Source organism: Melozone crissalis, unplaced genomic scaffold (genome assembly GCF_028551555.1).
Source record: "Melozone crissalis strain CALT ecotype California unplaced genomic scaffold, PUWL_Pcris_2 ptg000009l_1, whole genome shotgun sequence".
NCBI classification, from domain to species: domain Eukaryota; kingdom Metazoa; phylum Chordata; class Aves; order Passeriformes; family Passerellidae; genus Melozone; species Melozone crissalis.
Genome location: NW_026535787.1, coordinates 10,300,755 through 10,325,581, shown reverse-complemented (window position 1 = coordinate 10,325,581; position 24,827 = coordinate 10,300,755). Strand labels below are relative to the sequence as shown.

The following is a 24,827-nucleotide window of genomic DNA, read 5'->3' as shown; positions in this document are numbered from 1 at the left end:
AACTGATGTCTGATACCTTAATTTTATCTTATTGCTGTAGATCAAGGACAAAGTGAATGCTGTTATTAATAAAGCCCTAATACTGAACATAGCAATACTAATTTTATGTAAAGTTTCTAACTAATGCAGAGCGCAATAAAAATGTCACGGAGATTAATGCTTCGTGGAATTATCTAACACTGGATAATAATTTATCTTCCCAAGCTGGCTCCAAGATAGATTCAGGCTGGCATTTTCCAGGTGATAGCTTTTGTCCATTTCTGCTGCCCACAAAAAGAGTTTTCACTCTCTTGCTGTGACACAGGTACGACATCAAGGACGACTACACGCTGCGCATCAAGAAAGCCGCGAGCAGCGACGAGGGAACCTACACCTGCATCGCCGAGAACCGCGTGGGCAAGGTGGAGGCCTCTGCCACGCTCACCGTGCGAGGTGAGTGCTCCCTCAGTGTCCTGCAGGGGGAATTGCTTTCTGATGAGATGGGCCACATCCTCCCCTGCCCTTGTTTGGGCTCCACACACCCTTTGCTGCCGCACTGGTTTGCAGCGCAGGTGAAATCTCGGTCCTGTTGATATCTGTGTGAAATTTTAATTGATTTCAGCGAGATAGGATCCCCCTGCCGTTCAAGTCCTGTCCCAAGGTGTTTTTATTGAAGAGCAGATGCATATATGCATAAGCAAGCGCTACATAACCATGGGCATAGACATGAATATGTGAGCCATCAGCTCAGGCTATTAGTCACGTTTCTTTCTCCAAGAACTATAACAAGTAGACTAACTATATTTATTAATGACAAACATAATACAGATAATATTATTATGGGATTAGCTCTGCTATAATTAAGCTCTCTTCCACTACCCTTTATCCAAAAAATAAACCATAGCCAAAGGAAAGAGAAAACCCTAATTAAATTGTGTAAGTATTACAAGGTAAAGACTAATTATTCTCTCCTAAAATATGTGTGGTCTCTAGTATCCACTCAGTGTTTATGTGCTGCTCTTTGATTTGGTAAGGAGGTTTTAAGGCTGGTGGAATAATGAGTGCCCAAAATACCTTTCGTGACAGTACATATAGACATGCTAAAGATTATGGGGAGAGAAAAAGTTTGTAAGCTAATATTTCTATTTGAGTAAATAGAATATAATGGTTATTACTTCATTCAAAAAGATAAGCAGCAATTTGGCACAATGGGTATCAGGCAGACACTATTTCACAGTTTAGTGGTGCATGCTGATGATTTTCAGTAGAGCTGTGAAAGGTTAATAAAAACATTTTTGGCTTTATCTGTCTTCCTCTTTTCATACACATTAAATCAAATGTTCAAAGTCTCAATGGATTGCTTTATTAGAACTGGGGTCAACTGACCCAAGAGGCCAGCTTCCATTTCCATCCATTTAATGCATGGACACAGTTCAGTTTAATTTGCTGAATTCAAAGGAAAAAAAAAAAGCCACTCAGTGGCTTTGTAGGGTAGTATGTAACAAAGAAAAGAGAGCATTGTGATAATCTGTTGAAATATTACCTCAGTGTTCACTTCAGACTGGAAGTGACAATATGGCTCTTCCCATTTTGAGTTGAAGAAATAGATGTGTAAGAGATTGCTCTTCCCTTTTGTAATATGGGAAAATTAGTCACCACAGCCAAGTCCCAGAAACAGCCTCACTCTGTTCCTTTGTCACAAGCAGTATTGCAGTGTCCAGTTATTCTGGTAACCAATTCCTGGCTTTAAAACACTCCTAGAACTGTGTCCACTCTGCACATTACTGGAGCAAGCCTTTTGGATTTGCTACCCTGACTTTTAATGTAAACAATAGCTAGAACCCAGAAAAAAAATCCTTTGAGATCACTGAAGCTTGAACCCAATGAAATAAAAGGGAAAAAAACTCAAGGAAATGTGTAATTTAATCAATTTTCCCCCAGTAAAGACATGTTTTCATTATCTTGTGTATTTTTCCCTCTGGGTTTGTCATTTACAGTACAATACATAATGTTTATTCAATACAAAGAAGACCATGATATAAGAACCATTTTATATGTTCAGAGCATGGCAGAAAATGAGAAAAACAAGAAATTCATTGGAGAAAGCTGTTACTCTGAATTTTGTGAAAACAAAGGACTGGGAAATCTCCCATTAACTTTAAAAGGGTGATGAACAATGGGCTTCTTAATTAAGGATAGCCTTAATTGTGAATTCTTAATTAACAGTGTTGTCTGACCCTGGTTTTACCATGTCAGGTAAAGGAGCAAAACCACTTAGCATTTCAACATTTACCTTGAGCTTGTCTTGGACCTTGCAGGTGTCATGCAGTTCCACCTGCACACCTGACAACAACCATGAAATCCTTTGCTCCCTCATTCTCAGCTCCATCTTCTGAAACCAGAGAAGGGGGATGCAGTCAGGAAAGTTGCATTACACTGTCACAAACAACAGCAGAACCTGACATCTGTGGCCCAGACTCCATGTTCTGTCTTGGAAAGATGTGTATTTTATATTCTTCAGAAGAAGGAATATGTCCATAATTCTGGAAGCCAAAAAATGTTCCATCAGATGATGGGTGAGAATGGCAGCAGACTAGACTTAGTTAAATGAAATGGGGACAGAGCCATGGAAAGCATGAGAACTAAGAAGGCCCTGGCAAGCTCTGTTACCTCTGAATTTGCATGTCTTACATTTGGCCCTAGCCTGCCCATAAGCACCTAGGGCTGGTAATCTTTTAAATTTAAAAAAAAATTTGTGCCATTGCTCAGAAATATGTAATTATTGCTGCTGATAAAATAAGGGAAGCTTTGCCTGCACAGATTCAACCTGGAGTCAATTTTATGTCCAAATTTTCAGCTCTTCTGAAAGAGATGTCTGTATTTTATTAGCAGAGGGACTGACAGCTCTCTTCCCCAGCACAAGTATAATGAAGGGCTGTTCTATAACCAAGAAATCACTTGTTGCAGCGGCAACTTTCAATCTCTGTATCAGCCTGAAACAGTATTAACCTGTCAATCATTTAACAGCAATTTTTTAGGAAGTAGAAGTTACCTAAGCAGTGATTTGGGAGGTTCTGGGTTGAAGTCCCTGTGGCCATTTCAGCCCATTTGTTATATTTTCATCAGCACTGTCAGTGATGAAAAAGCACTGTGCTGTAAGCTTTCATGCCCATTATTGAATAAGAAAAACTGTCCTGGGCTTTCTGTAGCCCTTACTGCTGTACTGACTGGTCATGCTTAAAATTCATTTGGTATTTGATTCAGAAAGCAAATGCCTTGCATGACATTAGGCAGTGTGAGACTTAAATTGATGTGTGCATTGGGATCTCAAAGTTTGTGCTAATGCAATGCAATTTTTCTTTTATCAGGCATTAGCAATGATACTTGATGATGGCATGCGAAGATAATAAAAATGTTTCTCAGAGAATGGTTCCAGTCAGCTTGTTCAGATGCTGTGCTCAAGTAAATGGGATGATAGTGGCACGTGACTAAGCAATAACAGCAGTGAACATTTGGCTTAGGCTGCCATTTGAGGGGTTAGCAATCATGGTGGTATCCATAGTGGAAAGTAACATTACACGTCATGCATTCTGACAGATATTCTTTTCTTTTTTTAATTTCCTTTTTATGTTCTCACTACACCATTGTAATGTCAACAGCTCGCCCCGTTGGTAAGTAACCATCCTTCTATCCATTTTGGCATGGCTTCATGCAGTGCTTCATCTTTCATTTGCAGCAGCATTTCACTGGCTGGAATAAGCAGCCAGAGCTTAACAGCTGTACCTGTCTAACACCAGGCAAGCGGTTTTGTGTGCCAAAGTGCTTTTCCCAAACGTTGTATTTCCTGCTGTGTCATGTACAAGCACATTTACCAAATCACCAGCGAGTCCTGGTCGGGGAAACGGGGTGGGAGTGCCGATACCGAGCCGCAATCACCCATTTAGATGTTTCTATTGGTCTGGTTTTGGGCCTGGTGTGAAAGCCACTGAAATCAGCAGAAAGGGTTGTCCTGACTTTGGTGAGCTTCTCCCAGGCCCTAAACAATCAGCTCATCCTGCTTTTCCTGCACAGCAGAAAAAGCACAGGCTTTGCATGTCCCGTCTTTCTTGTATCGTATCGTTCAAAGAGCTCTGAAATGAAGAAGTCCTGAAGTTGAGGAGGGGATGGAGTAGATTTCTGTGCTTGCTGAGGGAGTTCATCACTGATTTCTGCCCTTGGGTGCATTTTGGAGTGCACTGTATAGGATGCAGGCTGTTTTGAATAACAAGTCCTGAGGAAGACAACCTCTAGGTTTGAAATCCCTCCAATGAAAATTTTATTATTTCCTGTGCCTTTGAAATTCTGTAAATGCATAAAAATCTTACTGAGGATAATGGAAAATTTGCAGCTGTCAGTAGCTGAAATTCACTTCTGGTGTTCAGAAGTATCCCAAACGTACGATTCAATTTTCTTTCATGAATATTTACTCTCTGCCTACAAGGATTTAGTTTAATGAGCTGCATTGCTCCTCTGATATTTGTAGTTTGTATTTAAATGTATCTTTTAGAATAATAATATGGTAACTCTGCTTTTTTTGGATTAGTGTAAAAGGTGAGTACTGGTGTTTATGGAGCCTGATGAGGGGTTCAGTCTATATTTACCTAGTCAAAACTTTTGTTAGATATGTGTTTGACTGAAGTTTATGAGTTTGAATTCATCTCAGCTCTTGACTGTTCTAAGTTTGGAGGAAGAAAGATTGGAGTAATTTAAAGATAAAATGCAGGTTAGGCCTCTGCTTCCAGTGCTAGGGTGATCCCATCTTATTAACTTGCTTGAACTGACATCCATGGAACCAAGCCAAACACCTCCACAGTCACAGCATGGCTTATCCACACCTGGAGAATTCCCTGTGCAGAATAGAAATTTAGTCTTCTCCATTTGGGATTTTGATAGCAAGCTTTAAACCCAAATCACTACTGTGTTGTTTTGGCATTAGGCTCGTTCTCAAGGAATTCACTCCCAGGAGCTGCAGAAGTGTAAAACTGCAGCAAACTCAGGAGAAAATTCACCTGTGCTTAGAAAATGTGGTGTGAATTTAATGTGCTTCTTCATTTACTAAGAAATGCCAAAAGATTACAAGTTGCTTGTAGATACTTTTTTTTACTTTACTGACTCTTGAAAGACAGGCAAGGAAAAAAAAATCATAAAATGAAGACTATTTCAAGCTCTGTGAAAACTACATAAAATAAATGACTGGAGATTCACAAGAAAATGATAGGTTTCAGCAGTGCTGATAGTGTCTCATTTCAGAGCACTGATTCTTTTTCAAATTTTTTCAGACCATTGAGTCATTCCTGATTCCATCTCCAAAGCTTATATAACAGGTCTTGGTCTCAAGTTACTTTATGTCCCAGTATATGATTGTGTGATCATGCAGGGGTCAATTCCACATATTCCCTGCCTAGGCTATTTTATTTTGTTGAAAGCAGAAATACAAGAAATTTATTCTTCTACAGAATTTATTTAGGAAACTGAAATTAGAATGGTTGATCTTGACATAATTACTATGTGGGCATATGGTCCTTTTCAAATTATTTAATTTAGTGATTATCTTTGTGACTTGTGAAAGGAATGTTGAGTAAAAAAGTCTAATCCTGAAGATGTTTCACACAGAACTCCCATACAAGTGTATGTGGGGATTGCTGTGTATAAGCAGATCAGAGTCAGTCACTTTTATCTGATCCTGTACTTGTAGAAAGACAGTGATAGTGTGTACCTCTATTGGGTTTTTTTGCTTAAGTACCTCAAATAAAACTAATTTCTGCAGTTCACAGCTCTGTTTCATTCAAGACTAGGCAAAGACAGTTGCTACCCATCCTGGTTTTTTTAACAAATTTAACGTCTGGTAAGACAAACTAAAGTAATTTTCCTCTCCACCAAGAATCCCAAGTAGTCTTCTGTTAACATTGTCATTTAACAAGCACAGGGAGTCAAATCCTGTAGCAGCTTTTTGTTCAGGAATTTAACTGTAATGCAGAGCAAAAATACCTCTCCTTACCTAAAGAAAGCTAAAGAAAACATGGCTTTGTGTAATTAGCTCACAGCTGTCTAGGAGGATGACATTTTAACCGAAGTCTATTTGTATATTTATGTATATGTTAGCAGGGGAGCACTTAAAAGTTTAATTTTTTTTCATTACTCCAGAGAGTTATCTAGGTACTTCCATCTTCCATCACTGCCTCTGATTCAATGTTTTGTCTTTATTAGGTTTTAAATCAGACCAAACTTTTTTTTTTTTCCAATGAAGAGTGGAAAAATATATTTTTAATTATTTAGATTTGTCTTAATTGTTGCAGACAGAATAATCTTTATTTTCTCATCAGTTTTTGCCTGTTTCAAATATTTGTACTCTGTTAGGTATGATATTTTCATTCTAATTTCAGCTTGAATGGAAAATTTAGGAGTGGGATTACCAATGACCATCTTGGTTCAAGCACTTATTAACAAATGGTTCATACTACACAGATAAAATGGGGTATGGTGCTGCCTGAGGTGGGTGGCAGCTGGTGAATTTAGAAGCTCTGTGCCAGATTACTCACCATGTTTGAATTTGCTGCTAGGAATAAATGTGTTGCCTGTTTCTAAAATAGATTATTTATAACCTTTTGAAAAGATTTCTGACAGGATTTTCAACAGATGGGTTTGGGAAACAAGTTATTTATCCGTATTTAGACCATTTCTGTAGTTATTTCACTCATTAGGTAGATTTTCCAGATAAGCAAGTTATAATTCTCTCATTTTTGCATTCTGCTGTATTTCTTATGGCAGTTGGGCAGGAGCATAGCTGCTGAAAGAAGCACAATTGTTGGAAAGAGCCCAAAAGTTTCAGTACCCTCTTTTCAAAGGCAGTTGCTGTACTGCTTTGAGATGGAGGACCTTCAAATGGAATATCTGTGAAGATCTGTCTGATATCCTAGTTACTTTTTTATTAATAATAGTTATTTTTTTATTAATAATACAAAAAGTCAGTCAGATGACCAAGTACCACTCAGTTTGCAAAATAATTTCAAGTAAGTCCAAGTGAAAATACAGTTCTTTGTAGGCCAGTTGCTTTGCAGTAAGTCAAGTTTACTTAGTTTTTTGTCATGTGCTGTGGCTCATATTTCCAAAAAGAAAAGACTTGCAGCAAATGCCTGGATTTTTTTCCCACCAGGATAGAAGTGAAGTATTTGAACTTAGCTAAGGGACTAAAGGGAGACTAAGTACAAAACCTAAACTCTGGCATGATGGTGAAGAGACAACTAAAACACCTGCCATGAATTTTCCAAATTTCCTATTAGTTAAATGCAGTCTGTTGGCATTTAAGTGCAAAATGATTGTATGATGCATTTCAGTCTGCACTGGGAAATTTTCATTACATAAATCAGCGTGGCATGACTTAATGGTCTGTTAAGAGTGGTGCAGCATGAAAAACAATACAAAGGGCTGTATTTTACAGAAAGTTGTATTAGGTTTTGTGACATTGCTCAGATAGTTCAGATTGGTAAGTGAGAAAGAATTCTCTTTATTCTTCTTCATTCTGACTCTTGCAGATAAATCTATATACAGTGAATGTTTTATTTTTTTATTACATTCATGAACATATCACCTTCACTTGAGACACTGAGGATTTATAAAATATCAGTAATGTGGACTGGTGTGTGACAGAGAGATGAGATCAAGCTTGGTGCTATAATGCCATCTTTCAGTGGCAGAAATCTCAAATTTATATCAAAATGTGCTATCTTGCCTGTCTGGTACCACTTACAGAAATTTTTGGGAGAGGGTAAGGACAACAGTGGACACTGGGCTTTTTGGACTTGTTAAATAAAAGAGCAAGACATCATTATTTTTTAAAAAGTCAGAAATTTTTTAGATTTAAAAGGTTGCTATAGAATGAAATTCAGATTGCTTTTTATGCCAGTAAGAGAATAAAATATGGAGCTGACATGTTACAATTTTTTGTAGCCTATAAATGCCACTCTAAAAATCTTCAATTTCTTAGCATCTCTATATTGCCTTAAGTTCAATCACTGAAGTACAGGAAGTGATCAGGAGTCCCATTATTTTAATTTTTTTAATTGCTGAGCTCCAGCTTGGGGAAGTTTTAGGAAGTTTAATGCATAACTTTTATTTTTGAATTTTCAAAGTTTCTCAAATCAGTGGAAATTGTTTTCCTGTTTTTTTGGCTTCTCAGTTCTGAGTATATCCATAAGCCTTTGAAGATTAGTGTATAAAAAAGGTCTGTTGATGTGTTGCTCTCCCCAAGCTTTTCCCTTCCCTTCAGTAAAAGGAGTAATTGGTTACCTTTCCTTCAAGAGGAACGTGGAAATCAATACATTAATCTATTCACTTCTCCCTTTACTTTCTTTGCTCTATTGCTGCCCGCCAATTTACAGCTTGGATGTGATCTCAGTGTTACTCAACAGCAAAACTACTGTGTGCCCTATTCCTTCAGTGTTAACATTGTCAGTCAGAATAAATAGTCATTTTTCTTCCCCTCTCCTTTTTCTCCTTTCGTTTAACAGTGTCCCAAATTGAACAGAGTATCTCCTCTCAGCCTTCTTTATTCTCAAGGGTGAACAAACCAGGAGTTTGTCACCTTCCTCACTATAGGTATAGCCTGTGAGCCTGTCTGGGCTCTTTACCCTTCTCATCAACTCCTTAGCTCCTCTCTGCAGCATGTGAGTTTATGTCTCTTTGAAGGAGCTAACCAGATTACACTCATTATTTTGATGAAATCCTACTGTATCAGCAAGGGCTGTGCTTTTCCTTTTTAAACATATTGCCAACAAACCATCCTCCTATCTCCCCTGAAAAGAGGAATCAAGGCATATTGAGTGTCTTTTTGTTGGCATAATCTGTTTTGTTTGGTAAACTCAGAGCAGCACCAGCCATCCCCTGAGGGTACAGTTTAAAAAATCAAGCAGGCTAAAGTGTTAAGATTCTAGAAGAGCACCTCTTTTCTATGTGATCTGAGCAAAAGGTATGTCCTGAATCTCAGGCACTTGGGAAAAAGCAAAAAATTACCAAGCATTGTCTAAATTAGAGCAAGTCCTGAGTAATGGAAGTTATTGAGCAGAACCATTGCTCCCTTCCTTTATGTGCACCAAAACTAAATGAAAAACTTTCTAGGTGGGATTTTTCAGTAGCATCTGTAAAATTCCAGGGCTGCTTAAAAGAGGTGATTGGAGAAGGTATAAAATAAAATAGAGCTGTATGACTGGATAAGAATAGGGTACAGTCTAATGCTGGGATAAAATTAGGACTGATATTTAAACAGAATATGTAAATTCACTGTAAAACAAAGAGGAGGAAGAACCCAGGAAAAGTGCTGTTCCTGAAGTCAGAGCACTGCAAAACAGGTTGGGGAGTGGAAAGTAGATACCTTTCTTTTTGACGATGTAGGAGGCAGACTTGAAATTTTTTAATAGTTATTCTCAGTGTATTTTTTAATTGACATTAGTCCTAGGGAAGAATGAGGAAAAAATCTTTTTCCCCACCATGCAGATTTATCCCACTTCATTCTTTTGGGTCATGCAAGGATAAAAGAGAGATTCTGTGTATCAAACTATTTAGGACAGTAAGCAGTTTTTATTTATTGATTCTCTAGACTTCTCTCACCTCTTGCAAAGAAGGAAAAAATGCTTATGCTTCCATGCTTTAAGAGATTATCTGCTTCAGTGTTTCAGAGCAACTGAAGGATAAAAATGTTGTTATATGTGAAATTCAGAACCTGAATTAAAATTGAAAATTAGAACAATTAGCATGAAAGGAGGTTTAGCATTCTGAAATGATCAAAGTGTGCTCTTTTCACAATGCTGTGTTTACACATGGTTCATCTGAAAACAGCAACAAACCAGAACAAAAGGAGTTTCTCAGTTTCCATGAGACAACAGCAGTGTGAAGGACACTTAGAGAAGGACTGGTCCTGCTAATAATTCCCCCTGCTCTCTCCCTCTTGCTCTGATTCTTCTTCCCCAGTGTTTCCTCTCCTTCAACCTGTCAGAAGTTCTCCCCACTTTTGCTTCTGCCTTTGTGTGTTTGACCTGTTGTTGCAGGACACATGGGAACTAATCTGGAGGCAGTGTCAAAGGTGGTGTCCAAGCCATGGATTATCCAGGCTTCCCTAGGTTATGGGAAGCTGCTTTCCAGAAGACTCCAAACCCCTCCACACATGTGATTTTAAAATAATATAATGGGTGCAGTGAAGGGCTTCATAAATCTCTTGTTATCCCACAACCTACCCATTCTTCATTTTTGTGATTTCTTCCTGAAGAAGAAATCATGGAAGACAGAGAACACTATAAATGGACAAGCAAGAAGACATAGTTAAACAAACCAACAAACCAAAACAAAATCATCTACCAAATGAGATTTATGCATCTGTTTCAAAGGCTACTCCTCTTATACAGCCTAGGGAATGGCAGAATAAGAAAGGAGACTCATTTTCCAGGTAACTCAGTTTAACTTGAGTGCTAAAAAGTTACTGCCTTCCCTGTGTGTGAGTACACCTAATCATTGGAGCACAATAAGATTGAGATATCTTTTCTCTTTAAAGAGAATTATTATCCTTAGCTTCCATTAGTTTATCCTTGATAAGAAAGATCTGATTTAGTAATAGGCCTAAGCTGTCATCCTCTCTGTCTTCTGTAATGGCTCCTGTGTCAGAGGCTACACCCTTGATTTATCAATAGTCACAGCTAATAATGCACTAATAACTTTGTGTCCTAACAACCACACCTCGCTTTCAGTACCCATTAAGAAGATCTGAACATTTGAGGGAAGAACTGCTGAGTCAGCCGAGGTTTCTGGAGTTTGAGGCTGCACCTATATTGTTTTCCTCTATTTACTCCATCAGCAACAGTAGCCTTGCAAAAGATTTTTCAAAATTTCTAGACTTTTGTATCTGCCCTTCTTGGCAACTCATGCTAAATATCATTAGAAGGTGTATAAATAGGATCTTACAGTGTTATTTTGTATTTGTATCACAAAATCATCTAAAATTTCGATATCCACCAGCAAATTTAACCAATGACACAGAAATGTAGAAGATAATTTCCTTTTTCATTAAAGAGTTCCTCTACTGCCTTCAATTGTCTAAGGTGGTATCAGGAACCAGCAAAGCAGTCCTATAGATAAGTAATTCTATTCCATAGATGGTGTCAAGGGTTACCTCCCTTTTGAAAATACATATTACTTTACATGGAGCTCTATGGGCTTCTCCTGTTCTCTGTGTAAATTTCGTGGAGGCAAGTCTTGATTTGTACTTGTAAGAGTGGAATTGAGTTTGATTTCTTAAAATATCCATGTGTATCAGAGGCAGCTGAGGATGCCATAGGAATATTGTCACTGCAGTAAGGATTTGAGAGGAGCACTGAGATACCAGCTCCAAGCCTTTGCAGAAGAAGATTTGATGGGTATTCCAAAGTAAAAAAGCAGCTTGGGGAAGGTGACATTATCTTGTCACCCAGCTGACTCTCCTAGTTCCAGACAGAGGGGCTGATTATTGTACCAGGTGTAACATTGATTGTTCAAATGAAATTAATTGAGTGCTGCAGATATACAATGCTGAAAAAGAGTGTGTAGGTGGAAATCTTAGGTTTGCCTGCTGTCTCTTCCCTGCTGGAAGCAGAGTATTACAGAATCTTGCTATTTTACTAGCCAGTGTGTTTCTACTTGTTCCTTAGAGGCTTTTTCCCCTACCATTATCTGAATTTTGCTTAGAATATTTACAAGTCAGTGTCTTTCCCCTTTCCCCCTCTGAACCAGTCACAGAAATATATCAATGGATGATAAACAATTCCAGTTTAAAATGAAGCCCTCATCTTTATCACTTTAGCTTGCCTAAGTAATCTCCATGATGAATTTCATGTGCAGTTCACTATCAACTGAAATTAGTTCTAATTAAAGGTTGTCAAATCTGTAATTTACGCCCTTGAAATTTGTTGCTGTCACTCATTTCCTGTAATACTTTTTTTTTCCCAATGGATTGGATCCAAAGTCCACATAAGCCAAAAGGAGAATTTGTACCAGGCTTAGTGAGGTTTGAATAAATTCTCATTTCCCTGGTAGAGAATCATAGAATTGTTTCAGTTTGAAAAAACGTTCAAGATCTTTTAAATATTTCCAGTGATAGTGATTCCACCTCCTCCCTGGACAGTCTCTTCCACTGTTTGACAGTCTTTTTGGTGAAGAAATTTTTCCTAAAACCCAATCTAAAGCTCCTCCAGCATGACTGGAGGCCATTTCCTTTAGGCCTATCATTTGTTACCTGGGAGAAGAGACCAACCCCACCTGGCTACACCCTCCTGTCAGGGAGCTGTAGAGAACAGTATCTCCCCTAACCTCCTTTTCTCCAGGCTAAACACCTCCATTTCCCTCAGCTGCTCCTCATCAGCCTTGTGCTCCAGACCCTTCCTGTAGGATCACTGAATTCCGTGTCAACTCCAAATCACAAGATCAGTTGAGAAAACTGTCACTGGAAAAAAAATATTCCTAGTACTTGATATGGGATCAATGTACTTTTTTGCTATGAATTCACATTTTTATGTATTAAATTTCCCCTCCCCTTCTGAGTCTTCTACCACATTTCTTATCAGATGACCAGAGTTCACCTACAAGGGATGAACTTTGTCTCAGTCAAGCTTTTCTGCATCAGCAGCTTTATCAGCTCCTGTTGACTCAGTGTAACCTTTAGTATTCAGCAGCAATACTAAGAAATGCATTAAATCCATCCTATCAGATTAGAGATTTCCTAAATATTAAGATTGGAGTAGAATTGAGAAATCCCTTTAAGTAACATGCAGCTTTTTTCCAGCTTTTTTAGTTTTTTGTTTTGTTTTGTTTTAAAGCTCGCTAACACCAGAGCAGGGGCTGCTACCTTCATATGCATTTATTAACAGCATAAAGTACCAATTCAAAATATCATGCACAAACCACCAGCATTCTAAAAGAGTACAACAGAATGCATTCTTCCCATTTTGAACAACATAACTACTGCTCATGCTTTTTTATCTCCATTTTAGCTCCTGCAGTTGAACACTGTTCTGTGCTGTAAAAACAGTTCTGAACATGATGTGATTAACCTTAGGGTCCCCCCATCCCCTCATCTCAAAGCCCCCTCGAACATGGCCTGTGCTTTCTATTCATGTTCAACCATCTGATTTCCATATCATCTATTAGCATAACAGAGCTCCAGTGTGACATTGATTGAAGCCAGCGCTTGCTGAATGCAGTATCAAAGCATAATTTGCCAAAAATCAAATCTAATTTACTGTGTACTATTTAAATTTCTCAAAAAAAAAAATAAAAGGAAAGGAATTTTCAATAGAAGTATATTGGGTCTGTAGTCCTAATTGTTCTTTTTCTTCCCATGTTTTTGCTAGTCTGCTGGAATCCAAGCAATATGTTTCATTTTAGAGCCACTGTCTTTGACTTTCAGATGTCAGTTAAGCAGGAGGTTTTCCACTCTGCTTCTTCCAATCCAGTTTATGTTACATCTGAAATAGTAAAAAGTAATAGTCTGATAGGCACAACACTCAGTTTGCTGCTTCATAAGTTTTTTCAACAGATCATCCTAATGATCTTAATGTTTAGCTTGAACTAAGCATTAAAGTACCCCAGAACTTTAACAGCTGAAGCATATCAAGCCTGCTGTTACTTCTCTAACTGTACATTTTCAGAATGTTTTAGAAATTCACCTACTTTGAAAGCAGCAATAATGGCTTGAATAAATTTTGCCCAGTGTTCCACTGAAGCCGCAGTTGGAGCAAGTCATGATCTCACTTAACCCTTCTGCAGAATGGAAGTAATAATATTTGTCTGTATCTATAAACAGCACCCATATGTGAACATAATGAGCCCTTTTCTTAGGAAAATGGAAGAACACAAGTGCTTATTCTGTCAAAGAAGCCTGGCTGTCTCTGAGCAGGGTCATGCTGCATTCTCTGGGGATAATGACAGTCACAGTGTTTGGGTAGTTACATCTGACCAAGAATTACTGCTGCAATTATTAGCTGTTACTTTCAGTTTTCAAGTTCAAGTAGAAATTGACAGATAAAACTGATATGGTGAAAACAGTCTTTAAATGCTGTAAATAATGGCATTTTTATCAGAGGCTGTCTGTAAACAGAGCTATAGCTGAATATGACAACAGACTATGACAGAATGAAGATTTCCTTCCTTATATAACTCCATCTTTGAATAATTTTTTTAAAAAATGCATGCAAAATTTTAGTTTTGCAAAACAATTTCATTTTGAAAAATAATGTTTTTCATGTCTTTTAAAATATGGTCCTAAATAATTTGGCTGAAGGAGCTGGTTTTTTGCTCTATTTAATGTGAGTAAAAGCTCTGATTAATTTATTTTATAGTGAATTTCTGGTAATTAAGGTTGCAGAGCAGAGCTAGAAAAGATACTGTTGCATAACTATGTGATTGTTTGCTGGAGTCTTTAGAAAACTTTACATAGTATCTGTGAGGCCAAATATTTTCTCCTGTAGCGTGGTCAAATGGTGGAGAGGACTTGGTGTGGCAGGGAGAGAATAGAGCAGCAGAGTCAGTCCATGTCAGAGCTACAGTTTTATTTTCCTTGTCTGATTGGGGGAAAAAAAAAAGAAAAAAAAGAACTTTTTTCTGCTCTTTGGAAAGTGAGAGATGTTGTAAACTAGAAAACTAGGGACAGGCCGAAACCTGAAAACTAGATAGAAACCAGGCTGTGTTTTTTTCTCTTATCGTTCTTCCTTGACTACCAAATTACCTTAATTTGATCCTTGGAACGTCTGCTACAGTGACAAATTCAGTTGAGTGGTATCTGTTTAGAGCTCTGAATTATGGATTTATAGTAGAGATCTATGTGTGTGAGAGTGTTTCAGATGAACCTTTAAACTTGCCTCCCTTGCATTTACTCGGTTACATGATTTGAAGGACAAGCTCATGGAAATGCCATGCCCTTCCTGCTCCTGTTGAGCTGTCAGAGAGCACTGTCTGTGCATCCCCCAGGGCACCAAGAAGCCTAAGAAGTGAATTTAGCCATCCATCCTGCTTAGGATAGATCCATGGGATGGGCTCCTGACTCCAGCTTTTTACGCACAGTGGGAAGATTTTGGTCTTGGGGCCATTCAGACACTGCACTGATTAGCACACTGCCATTTCCTGGCACCTGGGGGAATTGCATGGGGATATGCTGGGTGAAACAAGGTGGGGGAAACCCACCTTGAGGAGTGGTGTAGCATGAGTTCAGTTCCTGGAGTATGTTTAGCAACACCTCATAGAAACCTCAAATCACATGGCTGTAAGCAGGCAGCAAGAGGGCACCTCACCCTTAGTCCTGCCTGTTTATGAGATTAACACCTCCTAAGATGGAAGAAGAGGTGGACATTTCTCTCCAGGGAGGCCCAAACCTCTCTTTAGGAGTGTGAGGCACAAGAAAATACCCTCTGCCTTCTGAACTGATTGTGATTCGTGTTTATTAAGTGCTTTACAGTTCTTGTTTTAAGAGTGCCAGCACTACTCAACTGATGCTCTTTAGACCCCTGCTGATCTGTAAAGCCTTGGGAAGTACCTCATGAGATAACTGCCAAGTGTGTTTCAAGAGAATCGGGTCTGCTCACATTTCTATGCAGGTAGCAGGTTTGTGTCTGTGCTGCCAGCAGGTGTAATCGGAAGCTGGGTCTTGATTGCTCTTCGTGCCTAATTAAATAGTTTGTAATTATAATGCTGAAAATACGGTTTTCTAAAACACTTAAATTCTGTTTACCTGAAAGCTTAGTGTTCCTAAACCATCCCTCTGCACACCCACAAAACCAGCCGTGGAATAGAAGAAAACAAGGGTGGGTGGAGGGGTTTGAGTTTCTTTTGTTCTTTTTTTCCCTGCTTCAGCCTGCCCCAGAAATTAGCTAGTCTTTTGATAAGAATATTTGGAGATGCTGCTTACATTTTTAAAATATGCAAAAGAGTACAAATCCCAGTGAATTCCAGGGATGAATCAAGAGTGGAGAGTTTTCATGTCCCACGTAGAAAAATCATTTGCTTTACTTCTGCAACATGCTCAACACAGTTACTTATTTCAAGTTTTTTATCTCAAATCCTCCAGCACTTCTTCCCCACTCTCTTTCTACTCATTAGCACCTTTTCTCTACCTTCACATTCCCAAGCATTGACTCTATTCTCCACTATTACCCTCCAGACAGTCAGACTATGCCCCTCTCTTAGAAATTGTTCACTTCTGGCTGTGCCTCCTGGTCCCCTATGACTGAATACTGTTAATGCCAGTGACTTGAAAACATAACCAGCCCTGCTTCTTCTTTCTTGTTTTAACTTCAGTCTCCTTTTTTCTTTTCCTTGTGTCTTCCTTACCTCCTGAAATACCTATTCCTTCTTACTCACCACTCACCTCTCCCCATCAACTCTTCGACTTTTGCTTCTCTCTACTTTTTAAACTAGCTGAAACCTGGATTTGCCAAGTTCATGTTCTTTTAGCAACGATTCTTTTTATAGCAAGTCATCCTCCCCACACCATTCTTGACCACACTGCTTCTAAGGGGAGTAAGGGAGCTCTTGAACCTGGGTTCTTTTGCTGTCATCCAGACCTTCCTCTCCTTTCTCAATCATTTTTAAAAGTCCAGAGGGGCAGATTAAGACAGGCAGTCTGTTTATCCTAATTCATACCTTGCAATACACGATAGCTCCAGCAAGCTCTGTGAAGAGTAAGAGGATCTGAGGGTGCTGATATTTTCCCAGAGCAAAGGTAGAATAAACCCAGGCTTAGCCTGACTCCTGCTCTTTAGCATTTAATGTTGTCAGAATTGACTCTAGCATGTATGGTTGTAATGTTTCTTTCCTTTTTAAATTTTTTTAATACCTGGGGATGTCACATACATATATTGCTGCTCTCTGTCGCTGTTGTTGTTTCTGTTTATATATTAATTCTGTCTATACTAATGAATGTTTCTGGTGTCATGTCCTCTGACATAAATCTCCATAATGTTGTCTTTTTCCTTCAATATTCCCTTTCTCTCCCTTGCAAAATAAGCTGAACTTACACCATGGTTTTTCTTACCTTGTAGCTCCCCCACAGTTCGTGGTGAGACCACGAGACCAGATTGTAGCCCAGGGTCGAACTGTGACTTTTCCTTGTGAAACTAAAGGAAATCCCCAGCCAGCTGTTTTCTGGCAAAAAGAAGGAAGTCAGGTAAGTTGCAAGCACCTTTAAGTCTTTCAAGACTTTCTAAATGTTTATATTGCTAAATCAAATACGGAAAATTATTTACATTGTCTTTCACAGTTCTTTTCATCTTTCACAGAAATTTGTCCTTTTAAACTATCACTATTCTCTACTGAAATTTGTGTCACTTTTTTTTTTAATATTTTGAAGAACACAAAGGCCATTTAAGGTGTTGAAACCTGTGCTAGGCACCGTATTGATGAATAGAAAGAAACAAATTTATTTTGTTCTGAAGCCCCCAACAAACAGGTGGGTGAGACAGGCACAGCAGTTAAAAAAAAGGTATGACTCAATTTTGAACTAATCAGAGCCAGTAATTACAGTTCACAACCTGTCTAGACATGATCAAGCAAAATGTATCCAGCAAGCTGATTTGCATTGGCATTTTCTCATAGAGCATACAGATAAAGGTTTTGAACACACAGATGCTTTCTTCAGTAAAATTGTCTCAAGAAATTTCCAGATCTGTCTTGGAAGTATTTACCTGATCCTCTTTAAAGGCAAAAATTGTGAGGCAGCAATTGGCACTGCCATCAGCCCATACTAACTTTATAACTTAGTATCTGAATGTGATGCCACATTTCTTTACTGGAGGTATTGTGTGTACCAGCTCAGGTAAAACATGAAATAAGAGCTGAACCACAGATCTCCTGCTTCACCTTCTCAGGAGATCAGAAAACTGGTCCAGAATGCCAGGACCAGGCTGACAGCGTTTTGTGCTCTGCTGTCTTGGTGGCTTACAAAGACACAAAAGGATTACTTTATGGGTGTGATTATTTTATTGTCTGAGTGCAAGCTTAACCTTCAGTGGGTATCTCTCAGTGTAATATTTAGAGAAATTTAGATCCAGCCTCCAAGGATCACATCCTGGAAAGCACAGTATTGTGAGTCTCACTAAGGTGACAATTTTTCCAAGGGGAAGGTAGAATAGCATATTGAAATTATAGTAGGAAGTACTGATGTGCTAGCAAACATTTCAAACCCCTTCCTTGTAGAGCATTTTAATAACATGGTAATGTTTATGTAAAGTGAGCTTATAGTGTCACACTTGAATCTCATAAAGTGGACATCCATCATGCTGTAATAAAGAGAAGAGCTTCTAATTAAAGTAGGACATCATTTTCAGAATTAAAGTCATTTAGCGTAATTGAAAAGTGTTAATACTCTGTTTTATCCTCTTCCATTGGTATCACTTCAAGGGTAAAAACATTTTAAGGTGAAAATGCATCTTGTGTCTTTAATTGAATGTTATTACCTACTGATTGTACAATGTTGAAGCTGCTTAATTACAAACCTGGAAAATTAATTACCATATTGAGAACCGGATCCCTAAGGGTTAGAATAGACTTTTTTGGCAAATAAATGCAACATAAAAATTGATACTTTCATGGTTTATAATCAAACCTTGAAACATGGCTCGATGTAGTTTACAACATTCTCATGTTGATCTTAATTGATCATCAGTGAAGTAACACAGACTGGGGTTGCCATCTCGGTGTGTAACTTTCCAGATTTTGCAGTGAGATGTCACAGAGTGAGAGAGTTTCCACATAGTGTACATCATCATAGCGATGGAGAGTGGAATTTTTGCCAAATCACAGGCTTTTTCACCTTTGCCTCCCAGCTATAAATTGTTGCTTGTCTCTTCAGTGCCGTTTCTGCCTTTAGGGGGACTGTTTGCAGCATCACTTCCAGTGTTCAAAGTAATGCTATATAGTCACGTTATCCCACTCCAGTAGTTGTAGGGCATTTCTGGTTGTGAATCCATTTCTCAATGCTGCATTTTTGAGCACAACCAGCTGGAAGGGAGGGGAGCTGTTCCCTCCTGAGTAATTTTTTGTGCCAGCCTGTGTACAAACAGCTGGTCCTTTGTGCTTGGTAGCCTTTTCCCCAGAGCCCAACAGCCGCTTGCCAATGACATGTGCGAGGGCAGGGCGTGTGTAACCTTTAAACTCCCTGGATTAAATTCTTCCTTGAGATAAATTCAGTGGCACTATATCAGAGATGGCTCTGGTCCCTCTGTTTGCAGCTCAGCATGCCACCACTGTGCCCAGATGAGCAGCCCAACAGCTAATTAAAACCAGTGAAAATGTGGAAAGCGTTTAAAAAGGGGTTGTACTGTAATTTAGGACAAGTTATAGTTCATAGTTTTCTGGTCTTTGAAGGGACGAGTCCTGAGACTGGTGAACTCCTCCTGATGTGTGGAATATTCACTGGGACATGGTACCTTTCCAGAACAGAGAAGCCCATAGTGAAGACAAAAACAAGGATTGATTCCCCTTTCTAATGAAATTATAAAGAGGGTTCTTGACTATTTTTTCCTCTTAAGAATTAGCAGCTTAATCCTTGCACTGTCTTTTACATTCAGCTTGTTTTTACACTTTACATAGAGTGATAGATGAAGTCAAGGTCAGCTACGTCAAGTTTCTCCTCTTTGTCATAATATTTACATAATGCCCTCATGCAGTAGGTATCTTATGCCAGGTAAAAATTATTCAAGGCAGTTCAGAAAACAGGGCAATTATTTGAGACCCACTTAGTCCTATAACCTCAAATTGTTTCAGAATTTTAACACTTTTTTTTCCTATTATCTGGCATGTTTACTGGGTGAATATTGATTTTTGAGGAAAAATTTGCTGTTATAAATTTCTTAAAGATTGCTATTGAAAGGCAGTAAAAGAATACCCTAGTCTGATGAGTAACCCAGTAGGTTAATACAATTATAAGGATACTTGGAATGTTGGATCTTATTTAAAGCATATCTCTTTCCTTTTGCTGCCAAAACCATAGAGATAAAGGTGTGAGTTTCACTTGAAAATAGAATTTGTTTCTTATTTGAATTTTTACTGGTTTCTTAAGCAGTTTGTTGCTTATCAGTTGCAAATAGTTTTTGTAAACCATCAAAGCCTGTTTCAGAAGAAACAGATCTGAAGAAATTTCATTTAATACCCTACTCCACATTTTTAGGTTTTTTTTTTTTTTTTTTTTTTAGTCAATACAGACAAACTTAATAGTTAATAGGGAGTCATCATTAGAAAGCACAGCAGAGCTAGACAGGGCTGCAGTAATGACTGAAAGCTTATCACAGCATGATAACAGTGTTTTGGGGTATGCCTGATGCAAACTGTACTTCTAATAGAATCTTTTAGAGTTGACATAAAATCCAGACCCTATTTTACTGGAATTACTGTTGCTTAATTATTGTTTAAGCTGTTCTCCTTTCTGTCTCATTGGGCAATGCTGCTACCCTTCCTCTCTCTTCACATTACCTTCCTTTTCCTGTTCTTATTTATTCACAAGGGCTGTGCCAGAGGGTATAACTTTTTCCTTGAAAACACAGCTCTCACCACTAAAACCTTTTTGGGTCTGTAGTATTGATTCACTCAGTCCTTCATCATATGCAATGACTACTAGAGCCATTCCAGTTATTATTATTGACGTCTCTCTTTTCTCCAATCCAGCCCAAAGGCAAAAACTAATCTCCCTGTTTTGTGCTAACTGATATCTTATCCTACATGAAATTATTTTTTTCTCTCTGATGATTTCCACATCAGATTAATACCCTTTCTATTCACCCTCCAGGCCCTATGCTGCATTTCTCCTTTGGTTTATCACAGTTTTAATTTCCTTTTACTTCTCCTTTAAACTCTCATGCTCTGTCAGCTTCTCCTACTTCATGACATGCTTCTATCTTCCTTCCAGCTTTACTTGTGTGCCATGCTCTCACTTTCTCCTTTTCTCAGAACATTTTCATAGCCAAACAATAGTGCTCTGCTCCCTCAGGTCTCTAGGATTCAATGCTTGCTGCTAGTTTTCTAATGTTTGCTGTAGTGTGATGTCCTTCTGGTTTGATAGCTGAGTATATTATTACAATTGCATTCAGACTGAAGATGAATGTGTCACAAATATAAATCACTCCAGTGTGATTGTTGGGAAATGTCTCCTTGCCTACACCCCAGTCAGAGCACAGCACTGTGAGCTGTCAAAAGGCTGTTTCTAATTTAAACTGTGAGTTGCCCAAGGCAGGGAAAGCAGCTCTATGTGTTCATAAAGTCAGAACCACACTTACTTTTTTGTCCTCGATTATTTATAGTACTTTTAAGGAAAAATCATTGTCTGTGTAGCTGAAGGAAAAGCGGTGCTTTTGTGTTTTGAATTGATGTGAGATGAATTGTCTTTGCAGAACCTACTCTTCCCAAACCAGCCTCTGCAGCCCAACAGCAGATATTCAGTGTCACCAACTGGGGACCTCACCATTACCAACATCCAGAGGTCTGATGGAGGCTACTACATCTGTCAAGCTCTGACGGTTGCTGGAAGCATTTTAGCAAAGGCTCAGCTGGAGGTTACTGATGGTGAGCTCTTAGAAATTCCTATTGTTTTCTTTCCTGTCAAAAATACATTAAAAGCAGTATAAATAAAGACATGTGAGATGACATAAATCATACAAGTAAATGGACAATTTTCTATAGGAAATAAAGGGAGAAAAGGTTCTCTGTTTTTGTCTATGGAGTAAAAAAAGGCATCAAAGTCTAGTTTTCCTCTTACTTGCTTTCTGGAGGTTTGTTAACAATGGAAAATGGGACAAACCAGCTTAGACTAGGTTTGGTGAGAAAGGAAGCTGCTTGGTTTGCTAGAGCCAAGATAGGACTGAAAAAAAAATAACCCCCCCAAAAATGGAGAATGAATAGCTTTGTAATTAAAGCAGTGAACTGAAGTGGAAAGAAATATTATCTCCATTTCCACCAGTCTTGAGTCCTATCTCAGACATGTAGAGGATGTGTCCTTAGCTCGGTTAAACCAACGCAGTTGCTCTGGAGGTGGTGGAGTACCACAGGTTTAGGCTGCCTACAGCATGTAGCCCTTTAGTCCCTCCATGAATCAAGCACCTGGCTCAGAGCTGTGTTCCAAGAATGCCTCAGGAGGGGTAGGTGTGAAAAAAGTCATGAAAATCCATAGGTAGAGAAGAGTTTTCAGGAAAGGAAAAGAATAACATGGTCTGTCTTGATGCCTTTCATTTCAAATTTTTGGGTTTGATATTCATCCTGCCTTGAGGTTTCTCATCTACAAGCATGAATCCTTTTCACATGTCAGGAATCCTGTTGATATCCCTCTTCATCTTATTGTGGATAGAAGGCAGTTTGCATCCTTTCATGTTAGCGAGGAAAACAAGAGAATCCCTCTTATACTCAGAGACAGTGGCATTCCCCAGCATCATTATTCCTTATCTTAACTGACACATTAAATATCTCCTGACAGACTTTGATGAATTTTTGCCATTAAAACTGTTGTTATATGCAGAGGTCTACTTTTACTTTTCCCTTAGAGACCTGCCTGCACCATGAAAGTTTGAAAAGATGTCTAATTTTGAATAATCTGCCTTTTCACCAGAGCATATTCATCACAAGTGACAGGTAGAGAGGTTCAGGCTCGTATTATAGAGGTTTGAGCATTAATTTGATGCCTTTCCTTTGTTTTCCAAAAGCTGCCTATATTTTTATGACAAGGGGAAATAATTTCTGCCTTATCCTTGCATCTCTTCAAGCACATTGCTTTTCTGTAATTTCTGGGTACTAAAGACTTGGCTTTGCTCTGCAGTCTCTTTAAGTCCTTCCTCTCATGGTCTATGACAAAATGATGCATTTTCATTCAATTTGAATTTAAATGTAGATTAAAAGGTCATTTAAAAGGAATAGAAAGGCAATATTTTTTAATATCTGTCTATAGTGCTGCCTGATTCAGGGCCATGACTGTGATTGGAATAAATAGAACGCACAAACATTGGCTGGGAGGACATGGAGCTGTTAAATGGTCACACCTGCTGATGCTGCACAGATTTACAGCAACAGGCGCTGAGCGGATCAAATCAGGTTCAAGGATGCTAGTGATGAGAAATTCTTCCTTTTGACAGCCAAGGGCTTTGATCCACCTTTATCTATTTCTTGTGTGGGGAAAAAAATAAATCCTAATTGATCTCTTTGGAATTTTCATTAGTTTGTTTGGAAAGCCAAGGGAAGGTGTCCCTGCTGAAAGTCAAGCTCATCTCTGGGTAATTCTGATTAAAGACAGCGTGCATTCCACATTGCTCGAGAGAGCATTAGCTGGTGGCTCTGCTGCTCAAGGAGTCAGGGCCTGCCTTCCTCAAATGCTTTCCAGAGCCCACTGTCAGCATGATCATTATGAAATAATACAAGATTGCTTTATAGAAATACCATTTCATCCTGGAGTCAAAGGGCGGGTGAGGTCAGAAGAGAAGTGCCAAAACAACATTATAGAGCTGAGATTATGTGAATAAATGTACCATTAGATCACAGATATTTTTTTTAATTGCTGTTAGTTAGGAAGTTAACCATAAATGTCTAAATAATCTGTTTTGGTTGATGCTGAGCAGAAGTTATGGGAGCTAATGACTTTTATCAGCAGGGAAATCTAATTTAATAGTTTTATGAATATAATAAAAGATAAACACTGTCCGTGCCAGCTATATGCTTAAGCATTAGTGTTCTAGTTTTTGGCTGGTGATTTCAGTTTTACTTCCTAGCCCAGAATTTTTCTGTTTGGTTAATGATTTAATAATAGTGGCGAGCCATCTTTTTCATTTTGAACACATTTTTGTTTGATCCAGAGTAATTTAGATCCAATTGAAGTTCCAATACAGAATGAAAACATGTCATGTGCAGAAAAACAAGTGCTTAATTATACCATATATAGCAGTGTTTCAGTTGTTACATTTTTGCACTTATAAGTCTTTACTGGAAATATTTTTAACTCAAGTGTTCACATGAGAAGAGATTACTAGCTGTGATGAAATGTGCTGAGTTGAGTGATAATTTTGCTGATTATGGACTGTGCTAAGAGCCTTCAGCATATTTGAAATTCAAATCTTGTGTTTTCTTGAAAGGCTATCATGTAATTCACTGTCTAATGCACATCTGGAAAAGCAAAATCAATTTAAAAATTGAAGAATCTTTGCAATCCTTTCAAACGCAAGAAATGAATATGCAGTTCGCAATCTTACAATGACAGATCATGCAAATAAACCAAGTGCTTCCATCTCTGTCTATGCTCAACATAAAAGGAATAGTTTCCAATTAGTATTTGTCAATCATGCACAGAATATTTTGGAGAAAATCTTAATTTCTCCTCAATAATTATTAAAATTTATTAATAAATGTTTCACAGTTTCCTTGTCTGCAAATCTGACCACCGTGATTCTTAACCCTCATCCAAAGTATATTGCATGTTTTATAGCAAGTGTGACAGTTTGAAACAGGAGAAATTCAGAGCAACTTCACAGCTTCCTGTGAAGCTCTTCTGAAAAAAATAAAGAGACAGATGGGGGATTGGTCTCTGCTTTTCTACCTTTCAGACAGAACCCTGCCCTATCGTGAGTGTTCATGATGTGGATTTCCTTACCTTTGTCTGATTTTACCTATCATTTCACCAGGGAAATTTTTTTAAATTTTGATTTTGGAAGTACCGAAGTAAAGACTTTATTTTGTCTTTCTCTTAATTTCCATTGTAATTTGACCGCATATCCCCCAAATTTAAATATGGTTTCTGTTGATCCAAACTGCATTTATAGTGAATAAACTGTTAATGA

At 38.3% G+C, this 24,827-nt stretch overlaps 1 protein-coding gene across 5 annotated transcripts in view; it reads left to right on the top strand.

The window, feature by feature from the left end:
• Positions 1–24,827, top strand: part of ROBO2 (roundabout guidance receptor 2) — an 860,236-nt gene that overhangs the window by 738,462 nt on the left and 96,947 nt on the right. For 4 of the 5 annotated variants that reach the window (XM_054270511.1, XM_054270509.1, XM_054270510.1 and 1 more), the window contains exons 6-8: positions 305–432; positions 17,067–17,191; positions 21,408–21,579. In XM_054270511.1, coding sequence (XP_054126486.1) covers positions 305–432; positions 17,067–17,191; positions 21,408–21,579 — 425 coding nt within the window. Of the gene's footprint in view, positions 1–304; positions 433–3,638; positions 3,651–17,066; positions 17,192–21,407; positions 21,580–24,827 lie in introns of all 5 variants that reach the window. The other variant, XM_054270508.1, reaches the window with a different exon arrangement.